General features: G+C 35.4%; 2 protein-coding genes across 3 annotated transcripts in view; one reads left to right on the top strand and one right to left on the bottom strand.

Moving 5' to 3' along the window:
- The window catches only part of LOC123535692 (RAC-alpha serine/threonine-protein kinase-like), a 56,594-nt gene extending 49,998 nt beyond the window's left edge, over positions 1-6,596 (top strand). Inside the window, exon 11 of the mRNA XM_045318442.2 lies at positions 1,905-6,596. Within this exon, the coding sequence (XP_045174377.2) occupies positions 1,905-2,162 (258 nt within the window). The 3' untranslated portion in view covers positions 2,163-6,596. The remainder of the gene's footprint in view (positions 1-1,904) is intronic.
- LOC123535749 (uridine diphosphate glucose pyrophosphatase NUDT22-like) overlaps positions 1-16,744 on the bottom strand; it is a 75,876-nt gene that overhangs the window by 30,301 nt on the left and 28,831 nt on the right. The window contains exon 4 of one of the 2 annotated variants that reach the window (XM_045318501.2): positions 8,358-16,432. The exons of the other annotated variant lie outside the window; for it this stretch is intronic. Coding sequence (XP_045174436.2) covers positions 16,225-16,432 — 208 coding nt within the window. The 3' untranslated portion in view covers positions 8,358-16,224. Of the gene's footprint in view, positions 1-8,357; positions 16,433-16,744 lie in introns of those variants that run through there. 2 annotated transcript variants of the gene reach the window in all.

Below are 16,744 nucleotides of genomic sequence, written 5' to 3'. Positions count from 1 at the left end.
AAAGCTTAAAAAAGAAACACCTATAAACAGCTTTTTCTAATGAACAGCTGGATGGATCTTCACCACCACGGTCTGTGTCTCTTATCCAAACAGCCTCTAGAGCTAAACAACTTCTCATGAACTTCTGGATGCAGATAACCATTATAAAATCTGGTATAATAAATAAAGAAAGAAACATTACTAAACACCCTCAGCGTGCTGCAGTTGTCTTTGTCTATTTTTTCCACCCAGTTTAAACACCCAGGAAGCATACAGTGTTTGAACTGTTGGTCATCTGTCACACTTATTCATGTAATCTACGTCTACTGCCTCTGGAACTTTTGACACCTGGAGCATATTATTGTCCTCTTCCAAAGTTGCACACTCTCTCGCCTGCTTGGGCTCTGAAACTCGGGTGAGCAATCTAGGACAATCATGGCCCTCTTGTTTATATACCAAAAACAACAGTTACCATCACTGGCACCAGATCAGAAAGAAAATGCCTCCGTACATGTTATACCCTACCCCTAGGTATTCTATAAGAACCATGGTCATGAACAGGAAAATATACTAACCCATTTCAATCGCGTATTTCATACCTAAAACACGCAGTTCAGTAAATGTGTACTATTGATATTAAACATTATTATTTTCCCGTTCATGACCATGGTTCTTATAGAATACCTAGGGGTAGGGTATAACACGTACGGAGGCATTTTCTTTCTGATCTGGTGCCAGTGGTTACCATTTCTGATTCAGTGTGTCATACATGTAATCACGGTCACATAATCGAAAGTCAAGTGAGCGACTTGGAGCCGTAATATAAAGCCGGCTTATTTACTTTAGCATCTGAAATCTAAATCAAAATATAAAATGTAAGGGTAGATTTCTCGGAAGCACAGAGCCCCACAAACACAGCCACAGAGTCATGCATTTGCAAAGTAGGCCCACAACAAAAAGAAGCTGTAACAAAAAAATATTATAGATGGGTTGCTTCAAAAATCCAACAAGTACATTTTAATTTTATGCAAAATATAGAAAAAGGGGGAGGAACGGGTAGTGGGTAGAAAAGGTTGGAGTGGGGGAGGGGGTGAAGGGAAAGTGGAACGAGGATGAATATTCAAAAGGGAATGCTACGTTCCTTAAACACAGTTGCCCTACTACGTAAACCACAGCAGCGCAGACACGTACAAAAGACAAACACACATAACTAACTTCCATAAGATAAACAAGAGCTGTCACTAATGGTGACAAATGCCCCCGCAGCACCTTGACCTTTGACCTGGTGGCTTTGACCTGGTGACCCCAAAGTCAGTAAGGGTCGTGTACTCAATAAGTACTATCAGCATTTGAAGTTTGAAGGTCCTGGGTGCAGTGATTCGCGAGTAAAGTACCTTCATGCAAAAAGTTAACGTTTTTCATGCAAAAAGTTAACGTTGTGACGAATGAACGGATGGACAGTTGAAAACTAATATGCCTCCCTTCGGGGGCATAACAAACCAGACAAGTAAGATATAACAACACTGTAGAGCACTGCACAAGACACACACACGCACAAGCACACACACGCACACATATAAGCAGGAAAAAAACAATCGGGCACCGCCTAAGGATTCCGGCAGCCAAAATTAAGAAGTATTTGACCCAGTCATCAAACCTCACAGGATTGTTATGTAGTACAGGAAGCAGTGCACCAGGTGTTTTAATTTGGATCTCACACAGTCAGACCAGAGTTACGGCCCTTGACTTAGTGAAAAATACGCATAAAAAGGGCCTAACCTTGAGTCTTAAAACCATGTACAGTGACAGGAGTGGGGAGCACGTCTGTCCTATCTAGTTTATACATTATGTGGAAAATTTCACTTCTAAGATTTCTTCCACTACTGAACACTTTTGCTTAATTTTTAAGTTTTTTTATTTTGCAGCTGACCCCACCTTGGAAGCCAGATGTACGAAACGAGTGGGACACAAAATATATCCCTGATGAGTTCGCCTGTGAGCCCCCGGAACTGTCCCCAAAAGGTGGTTTCCACGACAATCAACAACCGTTAAGTTCGATAGCAGAAGATGGCGAATTACCGTACTTTGAACAGTTCTCCTATCATGGAGGAAGTAGAAATGTCTATGGACACTACTTATCGAATTCTAATTCGGCTGTCAATCACACAGAAGAAACATTTTAACAGGGTTTTATACAGTAGGTTTCAAAGATTAAGATCTGCTTAGATTTAGAAACAGGCTTTCTAATTACCAAAGATCTGAAAGTGCTATGTAAGATGCATATGAACAATGCTGTTTCAGTAGGATGCCATGTTTTAGGTAATACGAGTTAAAAGTATTGCATGTTAAATATTTATATGTTCTATTGAAATAAGGCTCAATATTTGTAAGCCGTATATGGTTACAGTTCCATCTGCCATACATTCGGCAGTAAATTGTTTCGGCCGTTTGAGAGGTTGCAATTTCATACATGTATGCACATGTGTAATAAATCTATGTACATAATGTTAAAACTTGTTGGCTCAAACTCGGATAATTTGTACACCACCCTTTGCTCAACCTCATCGTCGGGGTCCCGTCAAAATATGTTTATAACCCGTCAAAATATGTTTATAACATACTTTTCGATCGCTTGAACTACCGACAAATTTTGCTTGTCCTGTCGAGTTCGGGCAAACAAAGTTCTACTATAACAGTAAACATTTGCTAAAATTATCCAGTAACACTCGAGTAAATCTACACAATCTACAAGTTTAAAATGTGTAAGTTTTCTTTTATAGCTACAAGACTGTATTTTGTGAATAGCATGCACTGTTCTGAATTTTGATTCTTCAGACAGGGTTTTACTACATGTAGATGTATGAAATGACAATCTCTTTAATACTGTGAACAGCACAAAATCAAATCATATTAAAATGTGTTAATGTGGCTGCTTCTGAACTGTGTTTATCGGCAAAACTGTTTTTGAGCAAAGCTTATAATTATATTATTTTATTGTCTACAATCATGAAGTGCTAATTATTTTAATGTCTACAATCATGGAGTGCTAAAAACGTTTGCATTTCAGCGATTTCATGTAAAAGAATATTTTTAAAAACAATTTTAGTCTAAACTTGCAGGATTCTATCATAGATCCTTTGACAAGTTAATTTTATGAATAAATGAGTAAATAGCACTACAGGGTGTATTAGTTAAATGGACAAAAAATTTATGCATGTTTTATCTGTTGTTGTAGATAATTTTTGTGTTTCAAAGTAAGTTTTTTTGCTTCGTAAAATTCTTGCTGAGTATGGTAACATGAGATGACCTCAGTTTTTGCCATTACTTTAGTCTTTAACCTTAGCCTGCTGTCAGCAAGTGATTCTGCCTTTGCGACCAGTGCAGACCAAGATCGGCCTGCACATCTGTGCAGTCTGATCATGGTCTGCAATGTTCGCTATTCAGTCAGTAAATTTTAGTGAACACCTCTTCTAATAGTAAATGGTATAGCCCAAATTGAATGATGGACAAGTCCATTTTAGATATTTAGCAGGATAGAGGTTAAAAAGAACTGAATGTTTGTGACAAAAGCTTATACATATGCAGTGTTTAAGTTTCTTATAAGCTTACGCTACTGTTCAAGTTATACTTACATTCGCACTACTCTTTTCCATTGAAAATTATGACGTTCATTTTGTATGAACAGCAAAAGGAAAGGCACCTAAGTTACGACAATGCTGCTTAGCGATAATGGGCCACTGTTTTGACGACGTCCGCGTATAGGGAGAACGTTCCTTAGATGACATCGCAGTTGTTACAAATGGAAAGGAAATATAATGAAAATGTAAGAAATCAGTTCATTGAATTCATTTTTTTCAGAGTTCATGCCAAATGAAAGATAGAATAGGTTCGACAAATTAAACTTGAATTGCAGTTGCTAGCGCAATTGATGGATTTGCTGATCTTATTCCGTCGTTCATTTTGCATGAACACCGAAAAAAAAAAATTCATTTCTTAATACAACTTAACTAAATGCCATATCTGTCTCAAATATATTGTGTTAAAGTCCCCAAAAATAATGCTCTAAACATTTAATTCATTTTCAATTACCCCAAGACAATATTAATAAATAGTTTAAAAATTTTTTTAAAAAACCATGTTTTTGACTTAATTACATTACCAGTATTACCAAAAAAATATTTCCTCAAACTTTTCTTAAGATTTTCTCAAATTTTTGCACCGCTTGATATTTATGGGCAAATTTTAGATGAAAATAGGTCTGTTTCATCTGTTCTGCTGCTTCTTTCCTCCCTATTAAAGTGATAAATGTGTAACAAATAATACATGGCATTGAGGACCATAATTTATGCAAGTTTACGCACTGCCCAGTCCGACTCAGAATATCATATGCATAGTCCTTCTGTCCCTTTCTCATCTCTTATTTGACTGCCCAGTCTGTAAACTGCATGTTTTGCTTATTTTACCGAGTAAAGATCTTATTTTGTCTATTTATAAAACGTAATGTTGCTTATAAATGGTATTATGAACCACATTGCATATTTCCTGCATTGAACAATACTAAGACAGCATAATTGCTTATCAGGTTTATACGAGGTGTGGAAGGGACCTGGGCATTTCATTTAAGGAAAAAATTAGCTCAGCATTTCGGCAAAGAAGAGTAAGAGTCAGTTTCAGGGAAAACTTGCAGGATTTAATTTTTTTTAAGGGAAAAAAGCATTGTATATGGTCTGAAGCTTGATTAACATGGGCACCTTTTTGTCCACGATACAATTCTATTCCTGCTCATACTTTGGTTATTAAATGTAGGTAGCAAATGTGTATAAAAGAATTTCAATGCTACTTGTATCAGCATTTTTGGTCAGTTGTGTTTTTACATGTTCAATGTGAATTATGTAATGCATGCATAGCAAACACTTTGTTTGAAGATAGGGAAGGTGGTTGGGGGGGGGGGGGAGATTATTTCTGTAAATAAAACAGTACATCTCTGGTTCTCATTTTAAACTTGGATGGCTTGTGCAGGAATTTATTCATTTGCCACAGAATTTTTTTGTACATATTTCAAAGACTGTAAAATAAATATTTCCTGTTTTAAAGTGAACATGTATTGTATAATTTATATAGTGCTGTTGTTATGTATTAAATATGTCGTAAAGTTTGTTAAAGTCTGTTACCGGTGACTTGCAAATAACTGAAAAAATTAAGATGTTTTGTTAATGCAAGTAGATGTTAGTAGATTTTTTCTCACTTATTTGATTTGAGAATGTGAGTGCTAGCTTGCATATTCATTATTATAAAATGTCTTACATACTTTTTTCTTGAAAACTGAAAGTTTTTTTGTTGCTTCATTTGATACAAGTTTCCTATGTTTTGAAGTAGTGAATAATTCAGCAAGATGTCAGTGGCTTAAGGAAACAAGAGGATAAGCAAAATGCCCGAGTAATCCAAACGGAAAAAATACACTGAAAATGACTTAAGACCATATGAATAGCTTGAGTGAGCCTAGGTGCACGAGTTATCAATGCACGGGCGAGCAGTGTTTCATTCAAAACAATTTGTATAGCCTTCTTGATAGGTCCATTTTATGTTAGAACTCAGAAGAAGCAAGTCGGTATTGTTCAGATTAGTTATCAGTCTATGATAAATTGTTGTTTATTGAGTATTGTGGAAAGTATTATATTGTCCTGTTGCCATGAAGCATTCTCACGAGACACGAGGCCAATCACTTTCATATAAAATCAGCTACATTACAATTACATGTGCTAATAATTGCAAATTACATAATGATTGCAATTACCTTTACTTAATTACATTTTATTACTAAAATTTTTTCACAAAATCTTTGCTTTGTAGTATATCCAAAACATTTCATGTCAACAGAGAATATAGAGATGTTAACCAATTTCAAAGTTAACAGGGTGTATATTTGTAGTGTTTCCATGAAAACAGAATTGCTACCATATTGTGGTACCTTGAAATTTATAAATTGTGCCATGAAGAAGTGACTGTCATAGTCATTATTGTTAACCCATCAATTCTTTTAAGGTTAAAAGGGTTAAAAGGTTTGTTCCCATGCATCATAAAAAAATATTTGACAGGATTATGAAACATTATAGGAATAGTATTCAGCATGTGAAGCCCAGGGGTTTTGTTTGAGATTTCATTCAGCCAGACCAGAGTTAAGGGCCTTGACTAAGTCAAAAATATGCATAAAAGGGCACTAGTGTTCTTTGGACACACATCTAGCTTTCACTAATGTTCATGAATTAAAAATAGTTAAAAATATCACATGTTACAATTCCCTTTTTTTTAAAGAACATGAATAATTGACTGTTGTCTAGTAAAATACTCTATTATAGATCTTTAAAAAATTGCAAAGTTTCATTTATGTGCCCATATTGTTATCAAAATATAATTATTTTTATCTGTACATGTATATTCTATCCTGTTACTTTACATATCTGTTTTAACTTTTAAACTTAAATTGTTATTAACTGAATTCATTCTTTTATGTAATTTCTATACCGGTATACATAATATCATCTGTTTGTGATTTGTTAACAGTCAGAATATAGCTTTGGATTTATTTTGTAAAACAAATACAGCTTCTAAATCTTTAACAGTGTAGTTTGTTCTTTGCATCCAAATGTTTACTTTGACCAGAAAGGGACTGCCTTAGTAGCCTATTGGTCGAGTTCCAGCTCCAAGTGTGGGAGGTCATGGGTTTGTTCCTTGGCTACCTTATACCAACAAGAGCTCGTAGAACACAAAATGCACCCCTTGATGCATTTAGAAATTGCACAAGGAACATAAATTATTTGATCACTGTATACAAACATTCTACTGTTCTGGGTCAATATGACCTTGACCTTTGACCTTCTGACCTCAAAATCAATAGGGGTCATCTGCTGGTCATGATCAACCACCCTACTAAGTTTTATGATCCTAGGCCCAAGCATTCTCAAGTTATCTTCCAGAAACGGTTTAACTGTTCTGGGTCACTGTGACCTTGACCTTTGACCTACTGGTCTAAAAATTGATAGGGGTCATATACTAGTCATGATCAACCTCCCTATCAAGTTTGATGATCCTAGGCCTAAGCGTTCTCGAGTTATCGTGGAAATGGTTTAACTGTTCCGAGTCACTGTGACCTTGACCTACTGTACTCAAAATCAATAGAGGTCATCTGCTGGTCATGATTAACCTACTTATCAACTTTCATGATCCTAGGCCCAAGCAATCTTGAGTTACCATCCGGAAACAGTTTAAATGTTCCGGGTCACTGTGACCTTGACCTTAGACCTACTGATCTCAAAATCAATAAGGGTCATCTGCTGGTCATAACCAACCTCCCTATCAATTTTAATGATTCTAGGCCAAAGTGTTCTTGAGCTACCATCCGTTTAACTGTTCTGGGTCACTGTGACCTTGACCTTTGACCTGCTGATCTCAAAATCAATAGGGGTCATCTGCTGGTTATGACCAACCTCCCTATCAACTTTCATGATCCAAGGCCCAAGTGTTCTTGAGTTATCATCCGGAAACGGATTGGTCCATAGTGACAGACCTACTGACATCTGCAAAACAATATACCCCTCCTTCAAAGGGGGGCATAAATATGCATGTGTTATGTCTACAGCATGATATTCCAGTGAGGCAGCACTATAAAGCTGATCATTGTGCTCAGTATTACAAGTAGTATGACTGAAAAAGATGGTCAATCCAAACACACACACACTTGACAAGTAAGCACTAGAGGATACAATGGGTCTGATAAGTGTACATTTGGAATTTGGCATCAGAAACACATTTTCATGAAACTTTGGTCAAATGACCACCTCATCAAGATGATGTGCAGAACTGAGTCAGCCATGTCGACTCAATGTCAAGGTCAAAGGTTTGAGGACTATAAAATATACTTAACAACGTCAATGTTTCCACTGAATACCATCAACCCTTTCACTATCCACAACAGCGGCGGGGGATATAACTGTCTTTCAGACTTCCTTGTGTTACACTAACATGCAATTATTCTCCAAGAAAGGGAGACAAACAGCTTGTTCAATTCTTACTTAAAACTGAATTATTTAGCCTGCTGGCGGCAAGAGATCCTGCCTTTGTGACCAGTGCAGACCAAGATCAGTCTGCACGTTGGTGCAAGCTGATCATGGTCTGCACTGTTCTCTATTCAGTCAGTTAAATTTTCAGTGACATCCCTTTAAATAACAAATGGCACTGCCCAAATTGAATGATGGACAGTCCATTTTACAAGTTTAGCAAGCTAACGGTTAAAAGGTTTGAGCCATGAAGTTGGGAATTATCTTCTGAAAACATACAGTAAGTTGACATTCCTCTCTCTGATTTCAAGACTAACTTCAAAATATGAGAAAATAGCTTTTATTTTTATCTTTGATAAAATAATACATGTATAATTACAGTATGATCCACAATCCCATAACAGGTTTTTTTTTTGAAGTTTTGGATTCAATTTACAAGTCTCTTTAAGATCTAAGTTGTACATAATTCTAAAGTTCTAAAGGTAATTTCCAACAATGTTGATCTATGACCAAAACTATTTTTCTCCTAAGAAAAATTGAAAATTGTGGAAAAAATGAACAAAATTTGTACTGGGATGCTAATTTAGATATCCTCAAAGTTTTAAAACAACCCGGCAAAAAATAAAGCCATAATTAAAACTTTCTTGAATAGAAAAATACCATATCAAAATCATTTCCTGATAAAAAGTCAATACTCATCAAAATAATTTTAAAATCTAAAAAGTCCTATTACAGCTGTCGGAGTTCTTAAAAACGATGTATCATGTTAATAGAGAAATCAATAAAAAAAATGTGGTTACAGAAAAGATGAGTCATACAGTAGTTACATTAAGCCGGTGTTCCTACGCTATACAAGCTAAAGAAAAGCCCTGACTTTTAAAAAGAGATTATTAATAATAAGTTACGGTAACAATATACTACCTATAGCAAAATTAAAATGCCCATAAAATAAAAAAAAATGTATAATATATATAACTTTAAATTAGTAACTGTTATTGAAAACAAGAGCTGTCCGTAAGACAGCACACTCGACTTTTCTCAGTGTCTGACTCTGAATTAGAGCTTTGCCAGTAAAAGGGGCATAAATCTGTCAAAATTCTAATCAGAGTTATCGGGATTGTTTCTTATGGTGTAGCCTTTGATAGTAAATAACTATTTTCAGTTTCAAGTCAATAGTTTTGATAGTAACAGAGATACTGGACGTTATATAAAACTTTAACCAAAAAATTCTAAGTTAAAAAGGGCTATAAGTCTGTCAAAATTCAATCAGAGTTATGGGGATTGTTTCTCCTGGTGTAGACTTTGATAGTAAATAACTATTTTAAGTTTCTAGTCAAAAGCTTTCATAGTAAGAGATATTTGACCTTATCAAAAACTTTAACCAAAAAATTCCAAGTTAAAAAGGGGCATAAATCTGTCAGAATTCAAATCAGAGTTATGGGGATTGTTTCTCCTGGTGTGGACTGTGATAGTAAGTAACTATTTCAAGTCAAAAGCTTTCATAGTAACAGCGATATTGGACGTTATATAAAACTTTAACCAAAAAATTCTAAGTTAAAAAGGGGCATAACTCTGTCAAAATTCAAACGCTGGGGGTGAGTGCAAAAGTTCTACATTTTCTTCGAAAAGTCGAAGTAATAATAGGTACATCAAATGACTAAAATACAGACAACCCTGTTTATAAAGTAAACTGTGCCCTTGGCAATTGAAAAAGGTGGGGTTTGTAAATAAGAAGTGTCCTATAACAGGAAACATTCTGCTGTTTGTAGGTAGATGGTTTGAGACAATGGCAACTTTTCAAACTTAGTTACACATTTTATGGTCAGTACTGCACTTATCACAAAATTTAGAATAAACAAAAATTCTCTTCCAAACGTATGTTTTGGTGTAGGGATAATGCACCTTTTTTCGTGTTGTAACTTCTGCAGAATCCCGAGGGATTGGTTAGTGCCCGAGCCTGGTAGGGCAAGGGTACTACCAATTCCCCAACAGATTCGGAAGATGTTATAACACAAAATGAACATGTGCTAGTGTTATTCTAGCGTAAAACGCATAAAACTAATAAATGAATATATCGTCCTTCATTCAATTTCCATAAAATGTGCAGCAGTGTCTGCCTCGGTTGTTCATGTTGACATTTCCTTTTGGGGCCGCAATAAATTGTCGCTTTGCCATAGAACGAACATATATAAAAGGTGTTTTTACAGCATGTGAGCACAAGAATCTCTGTTATCACTCTTGTGAAAACACCCCCGAAAATTGACAAGAACAATTTTATGCTAGAATGACATGATTCCTTATTTAGGACGGTGTATCTAGTTATCAAACTCCAATATGTGGAAATTAGTGTTGATATGCCAGTCCTTTCTTTAAACAATAAATAAAACATGCATTTATGTAACATAAATACTATAAGTATCATAACAATGTATGTACATGACAAAAACTCAAATATGTATATTATTACAAATATGTATATTATTATGGCACAAATAAATATTTCAATACCTTTTCAAAAATGGGGCCTCCGTGACCGAGTGGTTAAGGTCGCTGACTTCCAATCACTTAACCCTCACCGATGTGGGTTCAAAACCTTGCTTGGGATGTATAATTCTTCAGGTGAGGAAGCCATCCAGCTTGCTTACAGAATGTCGGTGGTTCTACCCAGGTGCCTACTGTCCATGCATAGATCTTCTTCCCCCATCAAAAGCTTGAATGTTGTTATATGACCTAAATTGAATTGGTGTTACTCTAAACCCCATAAAACCAAAGCAAACAAGAGAGCCATGATGGTCCTATATTGCTCACCTGTTATCATTGCACTTGAGGACAAGAAGGTCCTCAGAAAAAATATCTAAGTCCAAAGGACAGGAACAACAAAGGGAAGAAATTTAACCAGAAAGAAAAAAAAATTCTTACAAGGTACAGATATGTCAAAATACAACTAAAATTTGGAGGTACCATCCATGCTGTACCACAGAAAAGTGGTCTCGGTTTTTCCCTACGGCCAATAATAAAAAACTTACTAAAAATAAGCTATTTATAGTAACGTAAAAGGGAAGTAATTAAAAAAAAATTATTGTAAGTGAACAAAAGAAGGATCTGACAATTTGAAATAAATCTGCTGATATAAATGAAATTTCAGATCAGTATCTTCATTAGTTACGGAGATATACCCATTTTAATTTGAAATAAAGGGAGGTAATTTGACATAAAATCAGTCCATAGTTATCTACCCTGACTGGCTCAGTCCAACTAATGACAATAATGAAATTTAAAACAGTCCTATAAGTACTTACTGATATAAATCCATTTTGATTACAATCAGGGGAGGTTATCAGATATAAAATAACTCTGGAACCTACGACTGGATCTGATTTGTCATGGAATCCAAGATTTATTGTTGTTAAAGATATTTTTGAAGTTTGTATCAAATAAAACCATAAACGAAGTCTCTATATGGCTGCAAAAGCCAAAATAGCCAATTTTGGACCTTTAAGGGGCCATAACTCTGGAACCAATGACGGAATCTGGCCAGTTTAAGAAAAGAACCAAGATCTTGTGGTGATACAAGTTGTGTGCAAGTTTGGGTAAAATCAAATCATAAATGAAGCTACTATTGTGCAGACAAGGTCAAAATAGCTAATTTTGGCCCTTTCAGGGGCCATAACTCTGGAACCCATAATGGGATCTGGACGGTTCAAGAAAGGAACCAAGATCTTATGGTGACACAAGATTTGTGCTAGTTTGATTAAATTCAAATCACAAATGAAGCTGCTATTGTGCAGACAAGGTCAAAATAGCTAATTTTGACCCTTTCAGAGGCCATAACTGGAACCCATAATGGGATCTGGCCAGTTCAAGAAAGGAACCAAGATCTTATGGTGATACAAGTTGTGTGCAAGTATGGTTAAAATAAAATCATAAATGAAGCTGCTATTGTGCAGACAAGGTCAAAATAGCTAATTTTGGCCCTTTCAGGGGCCATAACTCTGGAACCCATAATGGGATCTGGACGGTTCAAGAAAGGAACCAAGATCTTATGGTGACACAAGATTTGTGCTAGTTTGATTAAATTCAAATCACAAATGAAGCTGCTATTGTGCAGACAAGGTCAAAATAGCTAATTTTGACCCTTTCAGAGGCCATAACTGGAACCCATAATGGGATCTGGCCAGTTCAAGAAAGGAACCAAGATCTTATGGTGATACAAGTTGTGTGCAAGTATGGTTAAAATAAAATCATAAATGAAGCTGCTATTGTGCAGACAAGGTCAAAATAGCTAATTCTGGCCCTTTCAGGGGCCATAACTCTGGAACCCATAATGGAATCTGGGCAGTTAAAAAAAGAAACCAAGATCTTATGGTGATACAAGTTGTGTGCCAGTTTGGTAAAAATCAAATCATAAATAAAGCTGCTATTGTGCAGACAAGGTCAAAATAGCTAATTTTGACCCTTTCAGGGGCCATAACTCTGGAACCCATAATGGGATCTGGCCAGTTCAAGAAACGAACTGAGATCTTATGGTGATACATGTTGTATGCAAGTTTGGTTAAAATAAAATCATAAATGAAACCACTATCGTGCAGACAAAAAATTGTTGACGCACGGACGGACTGACGACGGACGAAGGGTGATCACAAAAGCTCACCTTGTCATTATGTGACAGGTGAGCTAAAAACAAAAGCGAAGCCGAAGGATATATCTGTTCAGTATTCAAGAAAAGCAGTATATAATATATAAAACTGTTGCACATTAAATACAAAATATGAAAGAGACTGGTAGACATAAAATAAATGACAACTATATTTCAGCAGATTAATTCTGAGCAGAAAGTACTAACTACAAGGTTATAAAACCTGAAGAACTGGCATCAAGGTAATAAAACCTAAAGTACTGGTAACAACAGGTTATTAAACTTGAAGTACTGGTAACAAGGTAATAAAATTAAAAGAACTATAGTAACAAGACTATTGAACTTAAAGTACTGGTAACAAGGTTATAAAACCTGAAGTCCTGGAAACAACATTACAAAACCCGAAGTACACTGTTATAAAACCTGAAGTACTGGTAACAAGGTTATGAAACCGTAAGTACAGGTAACAAGGTAATACAAGAGGACCATGATGGTACTGAATCGCTCACCTCTTCCCACATGACCCAGTTTTGAGTATGACGTTGTTTTTTCTATTATTTGACATAGTGACCTAGTTTTTGAGCTCATGTGACCCAGTTTTGAATTGACCTAGATATTATCAAGATAAAAATTCTGACCAATTTTCAAGAATATCCATTGAAAAATATGGTCTCTAGAGAGGTCACAAGGTTTTTCTATTATTTGACCTACTGACCTAGTTTTTTAAGGCACGTGACCCAGTTTCAAACTTGACCTAGATATCATCAAGGTGAACATTCTGACCAATTTTTATGGAGATCCATTCAAAAGTATGGCCTCTAGGGAGGTCACAAGGTTTTTCTATTTTTAGACCTACTGACTTAGTTTTTGACCGCACATGACCCTGTTTCGAACTTGACCTAGATATCATCAAGATGAACATTCAGACCAACTTTCATACAGATCCCATGAAAAATATGGCCTTAAGAGAGGTCACAAGGTTTTTCTATTATTTGACATACTGACCTAGTTTTTGAAGGCATGTGACCCACTTTCGAAATTGACCTAGATATCATCAAGATGAACATTCAGACCAACTTTCATACAGATCCCATGAAAAATATGGCCTCTAGAGAGGTCACGTTTTTCTATTATTTGACCTACTGACCTAGTTTTTGACCCCACGTGACCCAGTTTCGAACTTGTCCCAGATATCATCAAGGTGAACACTCCGACCAATTTTCATGAAGATCTCTTGAAATATATGGCCTCTAGAGAGGTCACAAGGTTTTTCTATTTTAAGACTTACTGACCTAGTTTTTGACCGCACGTGACCCAGTTTCGAACCTGACCTAGATATCTTCAAGGTGAACATTCTGACCAATTTTCATGAAGATCCATTGAGAAATATGGCCTCTAGAGAGATCACAAGGTTTTTCTATTTTTAGACCTAGTGACCTAGTTTTTGACCCCACGTAACCCAGTTTCGAACTTGACCTAGATATCATCAAGGTCAATATTCTGACCAATATTCATGAAGATCTCGTGAAAAATATGGCCTCTAGAGAGGTCACAAGGTTTTTCTATTTTTAGATCTACTGACCTAGTTTTTGATCCCACGTGACCCAGTTTCGAACTTGACCTAGAAATCATCAAGGTGAACATTCTGACCAATTTTCATGAAGATCCATTGAAAATTATGGCCTCTAGAGTGGTCACAAGGTTTTTCTATTTTTAAACCTACTGACCTACTTTTGGCCGCACGTGACCCAGTTTCGAACTTGACCTAGAATTTACCAAGATGAACATTCTGACCCATTTTCATAACGATCCCATGAAAACTGTGACCTCTAGAGATGTCACAAGGAAAAGTTTACGCACGCACGCACGGACGGACGGACGACGGACGCTGTGTGATCATAAAAGCTCACCTTGTCACTTCGTGACAGGTGAGCTAAAAACCAGAAGAACTAGTAACAACTCGAAATACAAGTAACAAAGTTATAAAACCTGAAGTACAAGTAATAAGGTTATAAAACCTATTTACAAGTAAGAATAATAATAGCATATGTCATGAAATAAAACATTCTGAATGAACCAATCAGTTACCAATTTTCAAACCTTGGGCCCTGGCAAATACAATAAAACTTTGCACAATAAGTAAAGCACCAATATTTAGAAATTAATATTCATGAATTGATTTATAAATTTTACAATATTGCATATAAAACTAAAATTACACATCAACGAGACTCTATTGTATATGAACTACAGCCATTCTCAACTAACAGAGGTCCTTCATTGTCCCGACATAAATATGATTTATTTAATTTGTTTGATAGCATTTGTTATTACAAATGGGAGTTTTTCAACAAATCAGTGATTTCCTATATTCCACCTGTCAAAACAAAAATTAAAGCAACTTAAGCAAAACACTTGCTAACAATGAATAAATAAAGATGATACAAAACAACTAAAATCAATAAATATTTCCCATAATTTGGAGCCGATACTGAATGATATGTTTTGAAACCTGTAATGAAAACAAGCTATAACTATTTGTGAAATGTGCCAGAGGTTCAACCAGGGAACCACGGTAGACCTCTGGTATGTGAGAATGAACTACAGGAAGTAGGAATGTGTGTCAGCTGGCATGATTGATATGTTACAAATGATCAATGCTCAATATATCATATGATATTTTGATATTCAAAAGTATGTGCAAGTCTGAGTTACACATTTTCATATACTTTTAAAAATGTATTATCTCAATCAATACAAGAATTCCTATGAATTTAACATTTTTCTTAAATTAAAAGAATCCAAAATCGTGCAGACAGCATGTTAGCTAGCCTCTCTTTCAAATTTTATGTTAATGTCGGTAACTGTTTTATTGTTCAATAAATGGAACTGAAATTAAGCTTATTAGATAAACAGAAATTTACTTCAGTGTAAACACAATTTTTCCATTTGTAAATCAGATCACAAATGCTTGATGATATGATTTCCTTGGGCATTCATGCGTATATTCCCATCAGTGTGCAAATAAAGATCAACCAATGAAAATTAGGTTTCCTTAAATCGCATGCTTAACTGACATAGACACATCATGCTTGCTGGCAGGTGACTTTGAAACTAAGCAGTTGAAAAACACATACCAATACATGATCTTGTAAAGAATGAAATAACTATCACAGAGTAACAGCTGAGCCAAGCTTGCGTAAATACATTAAAATTACAGTTAGTAAAGGTTACAAAAAAGTATTTTTTTTTTTTGCTTTTTTTACTTATTTGATACTTTTACCGATAAAAAGATTCAATGTATGAATTGAACACATAATACCGGTATACCATCAAAAATGTTTTTGTAAAGCAGGCTTTACATTTTAAACTACTGCATAATTAACTAACAATACACATTATTGAGACTCGTGGGTGTAGAACTCAAGCAAAGTATGTAAGACAAAGCTGTATCTAAAAATATTCTCTAATATATCTTTGTGAAACAGACTATAAATTTTAAAATATTGCATTTAAAAATAACATTACACAGCAACAACCCTTGGCAGTGTATAACTACAGCAAATATCTGTGTCTGTACATGTTATACAAACACAAGAGTCCTTTTGCTCCAGCAGCCATTTTGTTCCAGAGGTCAAGGTCACAAGAATGAGCATTGAGGGCTTTTTCCAGAGGCAACAAGAAAATTTTCTCTGACTCATAAGCCTCTGCTTGACAGCCTTGCTTGTATAGAGATTCTACTTCCGATGCTTTCAACTTGCATCTGCAAAACAAAAATGCTACAATAAAAAAGATGAATACATTTTCTACCTAATGCTACAACCAATGGTCAATGTTTGTACGAGTCAATGTTTCAGCCTGAAGTCTTTATCAAGTTGCATGTGCAGTATGTTAAGAGAAAACTAGCCTTGCCCCCTGGTGGCCATGTTTATTAACAAAACAGAATGAGTTGAAAAAAATTGGTAGGGTCACTTAAAAGAACATTACTGTAAAATTGTTTTGAAATTGAGCCAGGAGTTTCAAAGGAGATTTTTTTAAGAAGAGAAGTTCTCCATATAGCCATATTTGTAAACTA

The sequence above is a fragment of the Mercenaria mercenaria genome, chromosome 1, assembly GCF_021730395.1.
Source record: "Mercenaria mercenaria strain notata chromosome 1, MADL_Memer_1, whole genome shotgun sequence".
Classification (NCBI taxonomy): Eukaryota; Metazoa; Mollusca; class Bivalvia; order Venerida; family Veneridae; genus Mercenaria; species Mercenaria mercenaria.
Note: the sequence above shows the minus strand (reverse complement) of the source record. Positions and strands in the feature narration are given on the sequence as shown.